Genomic DNA, 17,792 nt, shown 5'->3' on the forward strand with positions numbered 1-17,792 from the left:
AGGGGAAGGCCACCTCTGGTGGTTTGCTTGGAGGGGAGGGAGGGGAGGGAGGGGAGGAGAGGGGAGAAGCCCAAAGTGGGCCTGGCGGAGGGCCTGACAGGGAACTCCACCACTCTTGCCTGAGAGTGTTCCAGCCCTGAGCCACCCTCCCGGGAAACCCCACAGATCCAGTCTCGACTGTCCCAATGGGGCAGGGAGGAAAGGTGGCCGCTGGGATTTTTTTTTTCTTTTTTCTTTTTGGTAATAAAAAATTTCTTGGTTTAGGCGAAATACTCTGTGCAACCGCAGTACCGAGGGGGAGCCCTGCCCCCCCTCCCCTTCCTTTGCCTCCTGTGGGAGAGAGGGGGGAAGGGGACTCTCTGGGCAGGGGTAAGTGTGGGGGGAAAGAACCATCTCTCATCCCCACAAACATGGAAGAAAAACTGAGCAGGGCGGGGAGGGAGAAGTGCCAGCAGGGGGAGACACGCCAATCCATCTCTGCAGTCTCGCCCAGGTGGGTTGGAGCGGAGGCCCCAGCAGCTAAGTCCAGCGGGCCCGCCTCCGCTGCCCCCCCACTCCTGGCAGCCTGTTAAAGCTTCAGCTCGTTGGCTATTTTGGAGGCAATGTTTTTGAAGGCCATGGAGGTGCCCGATATCCGCTTAAACCGAACCCCGTTGAGAGAGAGCCGCGGCAGTTTGCACACCTCCATCTCCCACTGCACGAAGTTCTCGTGGCCGGGCGTGCCGTGCATGCACAGCAGCATGTACTTCTCGTGCAGCTCGCTCTGGCAGCTGTTTGCGTCCAGCACCTTGCGGATCTCCCGCATCATCTCGTTGGGCTCCATGGAGCTCGTGGTCTTCATGCTCCACGTGAAGCGGAGGGAGCGTGGCTTGGCCTCCCGCAGCTCCTCCTTTTCTCTGTCAGTGCCTCCACCGCCTACCACATGAGGTCTGTAGAGAGGGCAGAGGCCACGTCAGCAGGGGCCCAAGGCACCCCACCCATGGGGAAGCCACCCTGGCACACGGACCCTGAGACCAGAGAGGAGAGCGGGAGGGTGCCCAGGAGGCAGCCGGGCTGGCAGAGGGAGCGGCAGACCTGGTTCGGGGAGCAGAGGGAGGGCGAGAGGTACGGGCGGTCCTTCACCTCTGTCTCCCAGGGCAGAGAAGGTGGAGCCAGCCCCTGGCAGGGACAGGGGTGACAGTTCCATGCTTTCCTTCAAAGACGGGAGGGTCAGGGAAGAGAGGGGGGCAGGCACTTGATCAGCAGCCCTGAGCAGTCCACAGGCTGGACAGGAGAAGCAGCTGGGGCACAAACAGGTGCCCAGGGCTCCTGCTTCCAGAAGACACCTGATCCGAGGAGCAGGGCCCACATCTACTGAGCTGGGGTGCGGGGATTCTCTGAGGAAAGGGAGGCCCCGAGAGGGCGGCGACAGGGCAGAACCACCAGAGGAAGAGCCAGGTGGCCGAAGGAGAGGAGCAGGAGGCGCGCGGCAAGCCCGGCGGCCTGGGCAGGGCCGGTGCTGGCTCCGGCCCTCTCACCTGAGCGTCTCCACTCGGTCTTTGCTTTCAGGTTCATTCAGGTTCCTCAAAAAACAGAGCGAGGGAGAGTTTAGTGCTGGGACCTCTCGCTCCTTCAGCCGCCGCAGACCCAGGTGAGGGTGGTCCAGGGAGGTGCCACTGGTAGGTGGGCAGGACTCGAGCCCAAAGGCCACTTGCCCATTACCTGGCAGGCAAACCTGGCTCTGCAGCACCTCACACTGGCATCTCGACTGTCCCTTTCCAACAGGGAGCCCCGCACAGGGGGCCTGGCCCTCCCCACACTCCCAGAGGGCTATGCTGGGAAGGAGTTCCACTCTGGGACGGAGGGGGGAGTGGGTGTGCAGGCACACGTGTCAGCACAGTCACAGCCGAAGCGGCATCCCGGCCAGCTCAGCCAGGGCTCCCGCTGTGAGTGGTCGTCTGCACCACTGGACCAGGTCTCAGAACCACAGTCCTCTTGGAGGGAAGGGGCTAGGGGCAAACAGGCCTCTCCCAGGAGGCTCAAGGGGCCAAGCTCTGGAACTGCTGTGAGATGCCTGGGGATGGCGGGGTGGGGAAGAGAAGGTCCTGAGGCCAGCTGCAGACAAGCCGCCTCCCCCAGTCTGTGGTAACTCCCCTTCCTGCCAGGCTGCCAGGCCGTCTGCTTGTCCAGAAGGGAGGACGGAGGGCAGGGCAGGGCAGACACCTCGGGAGGGTGGGTGGGGAAGAGGTCTGGCCCCACTGAGCGGCTTCTCCAGCTCCTGGCCGGAAGATGGGTGCCTGGAGCCAGGGAACTGGGGACAGCAAGAGGGCAGGGGTGTGAAGAGAGAGAGAGAGCGGCAGCAGCACATGTAAAAGGAACACAAAAACACCAGAGACACACGAATGCAGACAAGCGCACTGTGAGCCGGGAGCCTGGGCTGTGCAGGAGCCCGGCTGCTCTCCTCAGCCCCACCTGGATCCCGCCGTGGGTGGAGGCGCCCTGCAGGGCAGGCCCCCACTGGGCCCCATGAGTCAACAGCTAGCCATGCAGTGAAGAGCTGGGTGGGGAGCAGTGGGTGGAAGGGGGAAAGCCTGAAGACCCTGTCTTGGCCGTTTCTGTCAGTTGGGGGACTGATATGCCTGCCAGGTGTCCCAGCCCCAGAGCGGGGACTGGGCTGACAGCCTTGGGGAACCAGGGCTCCCAACCTGGCCCTCGGTCTTCGCCTTGGTATCTGGCCCACCCAGGCCTTCAGAGAGGATGAGGACAGGGCCAAAGGTGGCAGAGCCAGGATCCTGTCTAGGAAGGGAGATGACTGGGTGACGGGGGAGCGCCCATTGTTTCGCCAGGGCTTCGGGATAAGATGGCCCGGCCCTAAACATCCCAGCTCCTGGCTCTCTGGAAGCCATGGGCCATATGTGGAGAACACGGCCCAGAGGGGAGGCGGTTTGGTCCATCCAGATACTGATGGAGGCACGAGGTGTGCTGGGGTCACAGTGGGCCTAGTTCTGCAGGAGCTGCCAGAAGGGGGTGCTGTGCCCCACTCGTGAGGCAAAGGCTCTTTTGGGCCTGGAGGCATCAGACTGAAGCCCTGGGACCCCAGTGTCCCTGTGGTACCTCCAATGTCCTACCATCCCACAGGGCAGGGGCAAGAGATCACAGAACCCTGAAGTTCCAGGGACCAGAGAAGGGGACCCCATGAGACCCAGAATGAGATACCATTGCAGATGCACTTTCGACCCGGGTAGCCCCTTCAGAGCACATGCACAGACAGGTGAAAAGGGCCAAAAAAGGAACCAGACACTTGTGATCAAAGACCGGAACCCAGGGATGGGGGCCCAAGGGCAGGAGACAATCTTAAAGGGAGAATTCCCTGAGAAGGTCCCCTCTGCTGGAGGACAGGCCCATCATTTTCAAAGCTATTTGCCCTGAGAGGGCAAACGTGGCCTCGTGGGACCGCCCAGTCAGAGCCGTCTTCGTCCCTTTAAGATGGCAGAGAGGACCACACAGATGTGGTTAGCAGATGGAAGAGGGAGCAGGAGCCAGAAAAGGGGAGTTAGTGACAGAGGCAGGACACAGACAGACACAGACACAGACACAGACACAGACACACACGCAGAGGGCTCAACGCCTACCTTCTGGCAAACCTGAAAGACAGATTTCTAAAAAAAACAAACAAAAAAAGACAAAATAAAAAAAGAAATAAAAAAAACCAACAAGACGGTATGTGGATAAGCAGGTGGGGAGTGGGCTTTATAGGTTCAAGGGTCACCCCACCTGTGGAAGAGCCGCTCAGCGAGACCAGAGTCCCAGACACCCGGTCTGCTCACGCCCCTCCCCGCAGCCCCGCACCTACATTCCTGGGCTACAAAGGGGCATGGCTTTTGGCTACTCCAGCTGCTTCCTGAGCTATGCTAAGGTGGGAGAAGAGGCGCAGGGCAGACAGGGAGCACCCCAACAGGCTGGGTTGCTGGATGCACCTCAAGAATCAAAGCTGTCTCTTTGGGGTGGTCAGGGGGTCAGGTGTGAGAAACCTCATGAAGAGAATCCCCACTCTGGACCCCACACAGGAAAGCATCAGTGCATCAGGGTGCAAGGGACGAGGCTGCTCGGGGCCCCCACCAGCTGTTGCATTTATGGCCTTCATCCTGGCAACGCTGGGCTGAACACGGCTGCAGTAGAGTGGAGTGGCTGCAGCCGGACCTAACCAACTGGGTCGGGGGAAAGGAGGTCAGAGGGGGCGAAACAAGAGACCAGGAAAAACTCCTTGCCGGCCGAGCCTGGCTCAGACCTCATGACTTTGCAGCTGCGTCACCAAATATAAGTTTCCATGGGAACCCAGGAGAGAAGAGGGGGGCTTTATTTTAGCATCCGAGTTCACACTCTCCCAGAGAGGAGGCGGCATCAGCATCGGCCATCTGCTCAGGGGCCAGAGAACCAGGGGTGTGTATACGGGGCTGGGGAGGCCTGAGAGGGACAAGGGACAGGAAGAGTCTGGACACCTGAGGTGCTGACAAAGACCCAATTTCTTAGGCTTCCCAAGGCCTCTTCTAACCCCAGGACCCAAGCCCAGTTCCAGGTGTCCCCGTCCCCACCCCCAGGTGGGCAGGAAAGCCTGGTCTCACAGTGCCGCCCTAAGGCCCCTACTCACCTGCGTACAAACTTGGAGGTGAATTTGCTGAAAATGCTCCCTGACGCCCCCCGCCGTCCCTGGCTGTTGCCGGAGGGAGAGGCTGGGGTCACACCGTAGGGCAAGTTCTGCTGGTCCCGCACCTGCCGGAGCTGCCCAGCATGGAAGGTGCTTCGACTGGACACACCCCGGGGGAAATTAGTTCGGTCTGGGGCTCCACCACTGCTGCTGATGTTGTGGGCGGAGGGGGATGCAACAGGGACACGCTGGGGGGCTGTGCTGTGGGAAAAAGAGGTGGGGGTGGGGGAAATGCATCAGGGCGTGAGGAAGCCAGCACCACCAAGCACCTGGAGCCCTGAGGTGGGAACAGGGAAGGAGGATGCTAGGGCAGAGGCAGCCATCACGGAGGACACACGAGGTAGGGTGTGACCACTGAGGACGCCAGTAAGAAGGACATCTAGGGGAGGTGGCAGGAGATGGTGTGTGGGGGGGAGGCGAGGAGGGATAGTGTGTGGAGAGCAGAACAGGCTGGAGAGAAGTGGCTCCTCGGAAGCTAGGCAGACTGGAACCTCAAGGGGACAATGTTGACCAACCCTCAAGGACTGAGTCCCTGTGATGCTGACTGTCCCTGGGGTCCTAAGGAAATCCAGGAAGCCTCAGAACAAAAAGGCTTCCTTCTGGAGCCTCAGGACGGCTTCTGGCATATCTGTTCTGAGAGGGAGAACTGGAGGAGAAGAGGGGCATTAAGCTATTTTTTGTTCCTTCCACTTCCTGGCTGCAGGGGACAAAGCCATTTCTTGTGGCTAAGAAGATAAGAACAGAGCAGGACCCCAAGTGGGAAGAAACTGTTGGGGGCAGGGGGTGGGACAGGCAGAGGGCAGCAGGTGCACCAGCTGCCCCAGCACACTTGCCTGGGCCGCGGCACCTCACAGTTACTGTCCGTGGGGGGCAGCCCAGTGGCCTTGTTGGGGTGCACGGAGGCCGACATGGATTTCTGGTGCTGGCGGGGCCGGGCCGCAGAGACTGCGGCAGAAGCAGAAGCCGTGGAGGCCCGGGACCCTGGCATGGTTAGGCTAGGAGACAAAAGCAGCGGAGAGGCCTGGGTTAGGGCAGAGGGTGGGGGCAGAGGGCTCAGGTTAAGAAGCAAGGGGGGCAGGAAGGGCCAGAGCTGGGTGCTTGGCAGGACGCAGGTCAGCCCCAGCAGCAGCAACGGGGAAGCCAGCCAGAGCCGAGGAAGGCAGGGCTAGGAAGCGGAGGGCAGGGTGAGGAAGGCCAGGCAGGCTGGGGCCTGGGGAGGAAACCACAAGTGCTGGGAAGCCGACGGGGCAACTGTCTCCGGGCTGCACTGGTCTCCTAGGAATTCTAAGAAAAAGGGGGTCTCCTCTTCAGGAAGAGCAGGGTGTTGCTAAGAGGAATGATCATTAAGCTCAGAAGACACGGAGCCAGGAACATGACACACCAAGAGATGCTGCCGGTCAGGCTGGGGTGGCTCTGCCCTCATGGGCACAGCTGCAGTTACCCTGGATGCGTATACCTCTCAGGTGGGCACTTCGGTTCTGCCCTGAGCTGGGGCCCCCAAAACAAAGCCTTAGCACTGATGCCTAGAGGAGCACAGCAGCCGTGCCTGGCTGCAGTCAAGAAGCAAGACGGCAGCGGAGACGACCGCGGAGTGGTCACCGGAGCACAGGGAAGAGGCGACGGGGGCTGGGGGGCTGGAGGGCAGAGAGGAGGTGCTGGTGTGGGGAAAGCTGGACCGGACAGAGCCAAGATGGAACTCCAGGGAGCAGGGAGGGGAGGTGATGCTGCTGACAGATGTCACCGCGGTGAGAGGTGGCTCCTGGGGAGCGTGGCGGGCAGGGCCTGGGCCTGCTCACCTGTCTTTGCCGTTCTGGATGGAGGCCTGGCCAAGGCTGGCCCTCTCCAGAAGTGGGGAATTCCTGCTTCGGTTTGTGCTGGTGGAGAGGACACTGTTCTGTGGGGATAAAGGGCAGGACTGCGTCACACAAAAGCCGGAGCGCTCTACCGGCAGGGTCAGCAAACCTGTTTCCCTTCTACCTTCTACCACGAGAGGCGAAGGCAGGAGAAAGGGTTTTGCTTTTACTTTGAGGGAGCCAGGCTTTCTATAGTAAGCACAAGTGGCCCAGGAGGGAAGGTCAGGTAGGCAGCTAAAGGGAGTGGGTCTGGATTAAGAGAAGAGCCGCCTAGAGGGGACAGACCCAGCCGGGGGGGCCGGGGGCCGGGCAGGAGGAGCGGGGCTGGCTCGGAGGAGGAGAGGGATGGCGTGGCTCACCGTGGAGGGGGTGGGGGTAGTCTTCTTCCTCTCTAGGCCGGGCAGGGGACTGGCAGGTACTTTGGCTGTGCTGCTGGCCTTCCGCCCTGACTCTCGGTCCTCCTCAGGCCGCTTATTTTCGGCGTTGTTACTCTGAGTTTTCTTAGAGTAGGAATTCGAGGTGGGAATGGCAGGACCAGCTGCTGGGCCAGAGGGACAGCAGACATGGGTGAGGGCGGGGCCCCACGCACGGTGCTCTCCTACAGTCCTGCCAGAGACCCAGCAAATCCCACTTCACTGAGGCCGAGGGAAGGGACTTGTCCAGTAAGTGGCTGAACAGAGAGTGAAACTCGGCTGTGTCATCCAAAGCCCCCAGAACTTGTGACCTCTCAGCAGAGGGCGAGTCTCCCAGCCGCAGCTCTGCAAAGCACTCACCCTGGTCGCTGAAGCGCCGCTGCTTGGGGTTGGCTGAGACACTGCGCTGTACCTTGTGGGAAGGGGATGGAGCACTGCTATTGGTCAGATCGGCTGAAGGCCGGGGCTTCAAGGTGATGGCATCACCCTCCAGCTGCAAGAACAGAAAAGGGAGGGCAGAAGTCAGGCAGAAACGCCTATGGATGATCGCCCTGCCGGACACAAATCCACCCCAGGCTCACATAAGACACAGGCCCTGAAAGACCAATGTGCAACTGAACTCTCGTGGAGACACATGTGCCCCTACACAGACCCTGACAAACACAGCCAGAGACGCAGGACCTCCCGCAAAGATCCTGCCCTCAGAGAGGGATACACACTCCCCCAAGAACACACATCCAGACACAGAGACACCCCACCCCCCCATGCCTCCTGAGCAGGTTAAGAGGAGAATGAAAAGAGGGAGCCCACCACCACCAGGGGAGAGCAGGGTGGGGAGGCCATGAGTCCATGGGGGGACACGCAGAGGAACAACAGCCCCCCTCCAGAGACCCACGGACTCAGTCACAGACACGGTGATCCAGACGGGCAGCACGCTCATGAAGCCTCCAGATGCACAGACAGGATAGAAATACATGCCCAGAGCTATATACACCCAGACACGAGCACCGGGCAGAAGCAATACAGTCTCAAGACTCTTTAAGAAAGAGAGGGACCCATGCGCCCACGGACCCATAGACGCACTCTTCCAGAAGGAGAGATACAAACATGTGGAAACAAAATTTCTACATCAAAACAGAACTGACCTGGCCAGACTGGCCTAGACCCAGTCTAACCACCACAGACCAAGCCAGATCTACTCACTCATGTGCAGACCCAGACCCAGGCCCAGACCCCACCAGCTTCCCTACTCATTCACTGATAGAGATCAGCGAAAGCAAAGACCAGAGGATGTTGGCTACCAGAGCACATCTACTCAGAGAGGACCTTCCGCCCTCAACTGGAGCTAGAAGCATGGGGGTGTCACCACCAGCAGGGCTGGCCAGACCAGGGAATGGAGCGGGGGCACACACCTCAGAGCTCTTGTAGCCCAGGAGCAGATAGGTGGCCATCACCTCGTTGTACCTCTGGCCCACCAGCGAGTCCTGGATCTCTTCCCGTGTGTAACCCATGGACACCATCAACTCTGCATGGGGGGACGTACAGTTAAGGCTGGTCCCGACATCTATGCAGGCTCAACAGCAGCCCGGCCCAGCCTCACCTGTCCGCCGGGGGTCCTTGTAATCAGGGAGTGGCTCCACATAAGGCTTTAATTCATCATCTTCATGACCCACATTCATCCATCGATCTTTCATGATTTGCTGGGGAGCAAACGGAAGGGAAAGGGCAGAGAGGAGGGAGATTCAGCTTGAAAGTTTCCTTAGAAACCTGGGACTTCCCAGCCAGTGGGGTCTCGGCTGCTCACCTCTAAAGTGCCTCTCTTGCTGGGATTGAGAATGAGAAATTTCTTAAGCAGGTTTTCACAGTCTGTGGACATGTAGAATGGAATACGGTATTTCCCCCTCAGTACCCGTTCCCGCAGCTCCTGTAGGAGGGAAATTTAAATCAGCCCAAGGCCAAGGGAGGAAACCTAATATCGAGGCTCCGAAGAGCTTAAGACCGGCCAAGCAGATACAAATGCAATACGGTAGGAGGCAAAGAGCCCAGACTTGGCCCCTTCTCAGAGATGCGGTGAAGTCAAAGGCCCTGAGCCCTTTGGCCTGGCCAGCCCGTAGGCCTGAGGGCCTTGGAGGGTGAACGGGACACACGAGTGATCCCAGTCTGCTAGAAAAGAACTGAGGTTATTACGCTGGGTGCAGAAGCCCTTTTAAATCGCTACCTTTTGCAAGCCCTTCTCTGAGGCTCTGGCATGGAAGAAATGTAGAGAAGTGACGAAGGTGACAGGTTTGGGGTAAGACTGGAGGCCACGAGAGGAAATGAGGAATAATAAAAATGATCGCGGCCTGCGCTGCACTCCACCTTGAGGTTCTGTCCGTCGAAAGGCAGGGACCCGCTGACCAGGGTGTACAGGATGACTCCCAGGCTCCACACGTCCACCTCAGGTCCATCATACTTTTTGCCCTGAAAGAGCTCTGGGGCGGCATAAGGGGGACTGCCACAGAACGTGTCCAGCTTGTTCCCAAAGGTGAATTCGTTGCTAAAGCCAAAGTCGGCAATCTTGATGTTCATATCGGCATCCAAGAGCAGGTTTTCTGCCTGGGAGGTAAGATGGAAGATGTAAAGGGACCAAGTGGAGCACACTAAGGCACTGGACAGGAAGGAGCTGAGGGTGGTGGGAAAACCAACAAAATCATCCCTCGTCTAGAACCTTCTTCACCAGCTCCAGGGCAGGCCTTCGATTGGTGTGAACAGGCTGAGCTGGAAGAGGGCAGAGCACGCTGCTCCTCACACAGGCAGCCATGTGAGAGCTGAGGTCTGCAGGCCCGGAGACGCCCCGAGCTGCGGAAAGCTTCTGGAGCAGGCCCGGGCCAATCACGGGCATCTGCGAGGACTCGGGCTGGGAGTCTCCCAGGCAGCCCCGCACTCTAACGCCTCAGTGAAAGAGGTGAGTGCGTGCACATGCCTGCAAAGCAGCTGTGACGCGGCTGTGAGAACAGTCAACATTCCTCCCTCGCTCAGCCACCAGGCTACCTGAAGGGCCAGCACAGTCTGGAGCCCTCCTGCCATGCCTGGCAGCACTGGAAGGTGACGTGACGACTGAGAGGTAAAATAGCAGAGATCCTCTGCTCACTGGCTGGAATGGGATCCTATATTCAGCTATAAAGCCTAAATCGTAAGTAGCCCTAGGGGCTTCCTCATGGTCTCCAAACAATTCAAGGATGGAGTTTCCTTGAATAGTGAGGCCTGATAGTTACACGTCATGGTGAATGGAGGGTGAACCTGGCCCTGACTCGGGCACAGGGGGTAAGAGCACACCTTACCTTTAAGTCTCTATGAACAATAAATTTCTGGTGGCAGTACTGCACAGCAGACACTATCTGAAAGGAAGGAAGATGGGTTAGCCCAGGGCCACCTGAGGATAGGCCACAGGGGCTGGCAGAGCTGTGACCCCAGGACCTAGTTCTAAGTCGCCACATAGATATCAAAGGACCCTCAAAAGAACACTTATAGACAGGCAGCCCCTACTTGTATGCCAGCCCAAAGGGCTGAGGTCGGGACCATACTCCGGGGAGGAAGTCACCCACCTGGCGGAATTTGGCCCGAGCCTCTTTTTCTTTCATCCTGCCGTGAGCCACTAGGTAATCGAACACCTCTCCTGCAAGAGACAGGGGCAGGTCTGGGTCAGAGCTTGCTGGGGCTGGGGGAAGGAGGCGCACAGCAGGAAGAGGTAGTTCCATACCTACCTCCACTGGCATACTCCATGACAAGGTAGAGCGTTTTTTCAGTCTCGATCACTTCAAATAATTTAACTACAAGAGAAAAGGCCAATCCAGGAGTCAGAGAAGTAGCAGGGGCCAGACGTCAAGCCCCAACATGTACAGGGCACCCTAGGGATAAAGTTCCCCCTTTCATACTCCACCTTCCCAAGGACATGTTCCTTTCAGAACAGCCACACCCCTAAGGACAGCTCTGGGTGCCAGAGACAGAGCTGGATGTAGGCCTGGGCGCCCCGGAAGCATCCTTGAAGATTCTGGGCTCCAGGAAGGAAGAAGCTCACGGGGAGGACCTCACGCTGGGCTACATGCTGGCATGTGGAGCCCTGCTGCGGGGGAAGAAAGGGATGACAGCTGGTTCTCACCTATGTTGGGATGATTCAAAACCTTCATTATTCTTACTTCGCGGAAGAGCTGGAAAATAAAATACCAGGGGTCATGCCCTCAGGTCACATCCAAACAGAGCCACTGCTAGGATTCTTTTTCCAAAAGAGAAAACGGGCAAGGAAAAGAAATGCGGTAGTTGTCCGGGTCATCCATGCCCACCCTTGATGGCTGAGAAGCAGGTGAGAGGGGAGGAGGGCAGGAAGGGTCAGTGGGAGGAGCACTGGGCTCTGATGGCATGTGCCGGAGGTGCAGCAGCTGGGTAAGCCAGCCACACCCTCTGCCGCAGTCTACCCAAAATCCTGCCCCCACACAGCAGGCGGGTTTGGTTGGGTTCCTCTGAAAGAGGGAGCGTGAACCATGTACATGAATATTCAGAACTGAAGTTCAGTGACAAAACCGACTCCGGCTTGGTCTGTGTGTGGTGGAGGGAGAGCTGAAGGGGGACCCCGTCATCTTCTGCTTTACAGAAGTCAGAGGGCTCTGCACTGGTGAGCAGGCCTTTCTCTCCTGGGCCTCTGGGTGGGGACAGAAGAAGCCACTCCTATATATAGCTGATGCCAATTTTAATCAAATCCACCTCCACACACTCACGCTCTCTTTGTGAAACAAAATCACGGACTCCAAACCATACATTTCCATAAAGAAAGATGACAGAAATGAACTCCATCCCCTCTGCGGGGGCCAGAGAACTGGAGGCGGGGCTTCTGTAACTTCCAGGCCTCACCATTTGCACAAAGAGCAGAACTAGTTTTGTTTTGTTTTGTTTGGGGACGGGGGGTCTGGAGTATAGTTTATGAAATGAAGTGAACACTTTTTTTCCTTTAATGAGATCCCAGGGCGTCCGTGAGCTGGAAATGAGAAGAGACAGGCTTCCCAATCTTCAGGAACCCGGTTCGGATCTTCGCGCCCTTCTCTTGCTGGAGCCCAGCAGTTGTCTTGGATGAAGAAGCAAAAAATCCTGGACAGCACCTCAGGGGTAGTAATGGGGAGCAGCAACGGCATGGGGTCTGGAGGCAGCTGCCGGGGTTCTTCCCCCGAGGAGTGCTCACCTGGCCTGGAAGGGCCTTCTCCATGGACAGCATGGAGCTTTCTAGGCTTGTCTAGAACCCTGAGGGGGCTAGCTTCTCCAGTGTTCCTCGTTTAGAGATCGTTGCTGGGATCAAATTTAAACAGAATGATTTGGCCAGAATCAGATTGGCCTTAGCAACAGAGTACGTTGAAAGGCTTTTAAAACGTCTACATTTGTCTGGTACTGGGCCTCTCACCCGGTCAGGGAGAAAATGAGGTGGGAAATAAGATGGCCGGGCTGACTCTGGCAGTCACTGTGATGGCAGGCGGGCTGCTTCAAAGACCAAATGGCCCACACCAACCTGGGTCCTACTCTGTGGGGTCTGAGCCAACCTGTCAAGAGTAGCCATCTTTCCCTTCCTTCTGGAAAGCTCCAAGCAGGGAAGCCCTGGTGATGACAGCAATGCTCCCTTTAAACCAAAGAACTTTAAGGGGATCCCACAAATAATAAAAAATAGTAAACACTTTGGTTCTGGCTGTCATTGTCAGGGAACCTCAGCTCACACAGTGACTCTGAGCACGTCTCTCGATAACAGCTCCCAACCCCTAGTCCCAAGCTGCCAGATGTCACTGTAGTTGACTCTGTTAGCACGAGGTTATGCCCTCTCCTAACTCAAACAACAGTGTGCTCATGAAAAGAAAACTTCAATCTGCCACAAGATGAAAAGCACCAGGTGAATCCAGGTCAGAAATGTGAACCGGGTTAGTGGGAGTATGAGGGCGCCAAAGAAATCTGACTTGACCGGAACAGGGGCAGCTTTGTGGGAGCCAGATGGGAGACCTCGTCCTCCCGCTGGCTGCCGGAGCCCAGGATAGGGGCAGGGGCACAGAGTTCCCCGTTCTTCAACAACCAGTCACTGGAAGCTGTCCCCCTTTCACAAACGAAAGTCTCCTTTCCTCCATCCTACCAGCTTTTCATAGTTTCTTGAGCAGGGGACACGTGTTCCCACTGGGAGGGGTTCACCAACCAGCTAAGACAGACCTGTTTCCCACTGTAAGTCAAGGAGGGAAGGGAAAAGTCCAACCTCATCTACCTAAGACTACGTGCACATGACTTTGTGACTTTTAGCCAAGAGGAGCCTAGAAGTGAGAAGGAAAATTGGGAGCACCTGTCCTTAGTCTGCACTCACTGTCAGAGGCATGAAATGAGTTTAGCTTCTAAAAATCCCAGTCTTAAATACTCATTCTCTAAAATGCAGCTGGCACAGAATCCAGGGGAAGGTTCCTATATCTTCTTATCCCTGTACTTCTAGAGCTACCCACCTTGGATCATTCCAGATCTTGGAATGTGTTTCTAGTAATAACTACAAACAAGTACTTTTGCATAGGGCTGGCCACAGGCCAGGAGATAGCGTGATATAGCAAGTAGGTCGGACAGGTAGGCCACGTGGCTAGGAGGGGGCAGCAAGACTCCTGAAGAGCCAGTGCCTGTACCAGGAAGCCTGACTGGGAGGTGCCAACACAGAGGAGCCAACAAAAAGTAGCAGCGTCATAGAGAGAAATGGGGGGACAGTGAAATGACCAGAGAGTTTAAAATGGGTATTCAAATGGGATCAGCAAATCACTGACCCCTGAGAGGCTTAAGAGACTGACAGGTGCTGTATACACTTACTTTCTGGAGGCTGGATGAGTTCAGCTGGGTCTTGTCAATGATCTTCACAGCTACCTGAAGATGGGACAAAAAAAAAGCCCAAGGTTACCTCTTCAACTGAGCTAAACCCAGGACTGAAATCTACTTTCTCCTTTCTATTTCCACCTCCTTTTTGTCCCATCCCTCTTGGCATCCCTATATCTTCAGATTTCATTTCTGTCTGACAAACAAGAGGTTGGCTGTGGTAGCAGTCCCACCACTACTTACAGGGGTGTCAACAGTTGGGCAATGCTGCCATGTCCTCAACCCCAGCACTCACCTCTTTCCCAGTCAGGATGTGCCGAGCCAGCTTCACCTTGGCGAAGTTACCTTTGCCAATCGTCTTGAGGAGTCGATAGTTGCCGATATGGGGCTGCTCGTCAGCAGAGGTGGCTGAGTTGCGGCCCCGCAGCATGTTGGATTTACTGCTGGGCTTGGAGTCGAGGTGTCCCAGGGTGGGCTGCAGGGTGGAAAACGCACATCTGTAACTGTGCTGCCCTTCCAGTCCCCACACCCCCTACCGCTCTGCAGAACATGTAAAAGGCTGGGTGTGTTGGAGCCAATTCCAAGGAGCCAGCAGAAATGCGAAGAATCAAAGAATCATAAGACGGGTTAAAAGGGACAAGATGGTGAGAAGAGAGCCAGTCTTTCCTCCAGAAGAGCACAGCCCAAGGTCCAGTGCCAACATCCTGTGGGCGTTAGAGCTCAGGACCTGAGCTGTCCCGTCTGGCTCCACCGCCTGGCAAAACAAACCCCCATTGATAACCCAACAGCTCCTCCACCTCACGTGGGACAGCGCCTCCTACTGTCCACCCCGTTGCCTGTTCACTGTGAGAAGGCTGCATCTCACAGGCGCAGGAGCAGCACCACCAGAATGGCTTTGAAGCACTCACTGCCACCCAACACTTTACATTTACCTTTATTATTTCTCGCTTCGCACTGATTTGCTGTCTATCCCGATGGAATGGAAGCTCAAGATGTATCACTTACTCACTGATACATTCCAGCACCTAGACAGACTGGACTATGGTACATGCCCAATGAATACTTGTGCAATGAATGAACCGAATGACAGGGTCCAAGAGAGGCAACAGTATGCCCTCCTTAGATAACCCATCGCTCGGATAGGGTGTGAGGAGGCAGAAATGATGACAACAGCACTGAACAAGTACGTAAACATAACACAAAGAAGGTATGGTCCAGAAAAAATTATACACCCTATGAAGACTTGTATTGTTCTCAAAGGGCTAAGCATAGAATTACTATGTGACCCAGCACTTCCATTCCTAGAAAAATGAAAATGCGCATCCACACAAAACTCATACAATAATATACATTCATGATACCCATGTTCATAATAGCCAGCAAATGGAAACACCACAAATGTCCATCAACTGGTGAACAGATAAACTGTGGAATATCTACACAGTGGAATATTTGTTGGCAATTTAAAGAAATGAAGCACTAACACACGCTACGACTTGGGTGAACTTTGAAGACATGATACCAGGTGAATGGAGCCGGTCGCAAAGCCCACATATTGTATAATTCCATTTCTATGAAATGTCCAGAATAGGCAAATCCACCGAGACAGAAAGGAGACTTGTCGAGGGCTGAGGACAAAGTAGGGTTGGGGGATTGTGGTGATGAATACACAGCTCTGTGAATTTACCAAAAGACATTTAACTGTACGCTTTCAATGGGTGAACCGTAGGGTATGTGAATTGCATCTCAGTAAAACTGTTAAGACTCTGGTCTAAGTCTTGATTACAGCCCCGATTACCTCTCGAAGAACACCTGATGCCACTGCTCCAGCATACTGGGACAAAGCTGCTCCCAGAGCCTCAGCCCAGAACCATTCAGAGTGGCCATGGAATGACTTGCTACCACAAAGGAACTGTCCAGGGTTCCTTCCTGAGCAAGAAGCTTGCTTCCCCAACCAGTTGCTTTTCAGGCAGAAAACCAACAATAACACAAAATAAGTATCTACTGATGTTCCGTTTCTTCACTGTGTCAAGAGGGCTTTCCTTTCTCTCTGCATAGTAGCTTAGCTGCTGGCTGGTTTGGGATGAGCTGCTCAACTCAGATCCCAGAAGCACAAGGAAGAAAGAACTCACGGGTATGGTAGACTCTGAAGGGAGAGGTTCCTGACATCTTTTAACCTCCTTGGCCCTTCAGGGAGCGTTCTCTCCTCTGCAAGTCAAAGTCCCCAAAGCCTCTGCCATCTGTCCACTCTGGACCGTAGCGCTCTCCTGCGCTCTGGTCTCCAGGCACCCCGTAGTTCACCTAAGCCTGGCTGGTCCTCAAACAGCATTTGCTAGACCAGCAGATTTCCAAATACCTGTTTTTATTTTCCCTCCAAAAGGAACTCTAGGGTTCACACCCCTTGAAGAGAAGGACATTTCTAGGCCTTGCTGGTACTTGCACTTGGGTGAGTCTACCAAAGAACAATTCCCATCCATCAGGGTCCTGAACGCCTGGCTTCCATGGCCTACTTCGTCTCAGCCCCATCTCCCTGCAGGTGCCACCTGCCTGCCTCCCGCCCCGCCCACCTGAGGGGCCAGAAACAGGGAAAACCTCCCCTCTGCCCCAACTCCTACGAGAGGAAGATGAGTGGAAAAGTTTCCTTGGCAACCTCGAATTCACCTCCTTAGATTCTTGTCATGCCCCTCTTTTCTGAGGAGATGACGGCAGTCACCAAGTCTTCAAAATGTGGAATAGGGATTCAATGTCTACCCGAGGATTTGGGCCCTCTGCCTGTCTGAAGCCCCACCGGGGAATCCTGCTGCTTGTCCGGCACTGCGCTCTGTCCATCCCTCTTGGTGTCTCTGGCCCCAGGGGCTGGTCTGTGTGGCACAGCAGGACAGCATTCCCCGCCAGGCTCAGCTGCATGCTGGACTTCAAGGAACATGAACAACCACAAGAGGGGCTTAAGAGTGTACATGCCAGAGACAGACTGCCGGGGTGCGTGTCCTAAATCTGCCACTTACTCAGCACATGTTAACTTTATAACGATCAACGCCATCCTTAAGAGGGAGAAGAGATTATTACAAAGGGGGAAGGAAAGCATGCAAAAGATTAATGGCGTGATCACACCTGACGGGGCCGGCAGATAGTCTGGGGAGGTCGAAGAACTCTGTCCAATAGAACTTGACCGCCTCACTTACCAGTGTTAGCTTCCCATCTGTAAAGTGGCAATAAAATATTCCCTACTTCACATTGGGTAGATGAGAGAACATGCATAAAATGCTTCACCCGACGGTTAGTCAGTAAAGAGCAACCATTACTGCTATTATTTCTAGTTCCCAAATATTACCGTCCATAAAGCCAGAAGTCTCACTGTCAATAAGACTTCCGCATCTACATCAAACCCTTCTAAGCCAGCTGGAGCGCAGACAGAGGCCGACAAGAGATGCTATGGCCCTTCCTGCTGGAGAAAGGTCCAGGCTGGGTGTCGGCCACCCTCCCGTCCGGCCCCCGTTGCCAGCCCACACTAGCACTCATAGCCTTCCCAGAGGGGACTGGACGGGGCAGATGGGAAGGGCTGGTTCCACGACGCTAGGTGTTATCGGGACAGTTGAGAGAGAAGATTCTGCTTGTCCAGGACCCAGAGAAGCAGAGGACACTGGTGTGTGCTCTTTGATTCCCTGCTCCAAAAGCCGCCCATTCCCCTGTCAGGACTGAAGCACCAGCTCTCGAGACTCCGAGCGTGCAGTCCCCTGATCCCCTTGCCTCTTCTAGGCTGTACGATGTCTCCCACAGCAGGGATGGGGGAGAGGGCGAGGAAAGCCCACAGGTAGGAAGGACAGCAAGGAGAGAGTCTCCAGTAGAAGATGCTTCTCTGACCAGGGCCCCATGCGAGGCCGCTTCCTGGAGGGCTGACGAGGAGGTAAGCGAACGGGGTGGCTACTACGGAGTCCCTTCCATGGTTCCGCTTAGGTGCACTCAGCCTGGACCCAGACCTCATCAACAGGATGGAGGGCT

At 55.8% G+C, this 17,792-nt stretch overlaps 1 protein-coding gene across 9 annotated transcripts in view; it reads right to left on the minus strand.

Annotated features, from left to right (window-relative positions):
- Positions 1-6: 6 nt before the first annotated feature.
- The window catches only part of MARK2 (microtubule affinity regulating kinase 2), a 51,372-nt gene continuing 33,586 nt past the window's right edge, over positions 7-17,792 (minus strand). Inside the window, exons 2-19 of one of the 9 annotated variants that reach the window (XM_006911174.2) lie at positions 14,089-14,268; positions 13,791-13,844; positions 11,089-11,137; positions 10,694-10,759; positions 10,535-10,605; positions 10,271-10,327; positions 9,309-9,545; positions 8,755-8,874; positions 8,551-8,650; positions 8,363-8,475; positions 7,311-7,443; positions 6,897-7,075; positions 6,481-6,578; positions 5,518-5,679; positions 4,628-4,885; positions 3,612-3,638; positions 1,518-1,562; positions 7-929 (exon numbers count right to left, since the gene is read on the minus strand). In XM_006911174.2, the coding sequence (XP_006911236.1) occupies positions 569-929; positions 1,518-1,562; positions 3,612-3,638; positions 4,628-4,885; positions 5,518-5,679; positions 6,481-6,578; positions 6,897-7,075; positions 7,311-7,443; positions 8,363-8,475; positions 8,551-8,650; positions 8,755-8,874; positions 9,309-9,545; positions 10,271-10,327; positions 10,535-10,605; positions 10,694-10,759; positions 11,089-11,137; positions 13,791-13,844; positions 14,089-14,268 (2,310 nt within the window). In that variant the 3' untranslated portion in view covers positions 7-568. Of the gene's footprint in view, positions 930-1,517; positions 1,563-3,611; positions 3,639-4,627; positions 4,886-5,517; positions 5,680-6,480; positions 6,579-6,896; positions 7,079-7,310; positions 7,444-8,362; positions 8,476-8,550; positions 8,651-8,754; positions 8,875-9,308; positions 9,546-10,270; positions 10,328-10,534; positions 10,606-10,693; positions 10,760-11,088; positions 11,138-13,790; positions 13,845-14,088; positions 14,269-17,792 lie in introns of all 9 variants that reach the window. The other 8 variants (XM_025046192.1, XM_025046194.1, XM_025046193.1 and 5 more) reach the window with 8 other exon arrangements.

Source organism: Pteropus alecto, unplaced genomic scaffold (assembly GCF_000325575.1).
Source record: "Pteropus alecto unplaced genomic scaffold, ASM32557v1 scaffold43, whole genome shotgun sequence".
Classification (NCBI taxonomy): domain Eukaryota; kingdom Metazoa; phylum Chordata; class Mammalia; order Chiroptera; family Pteropodidae; genus Pteropus; species Pteropus alecto.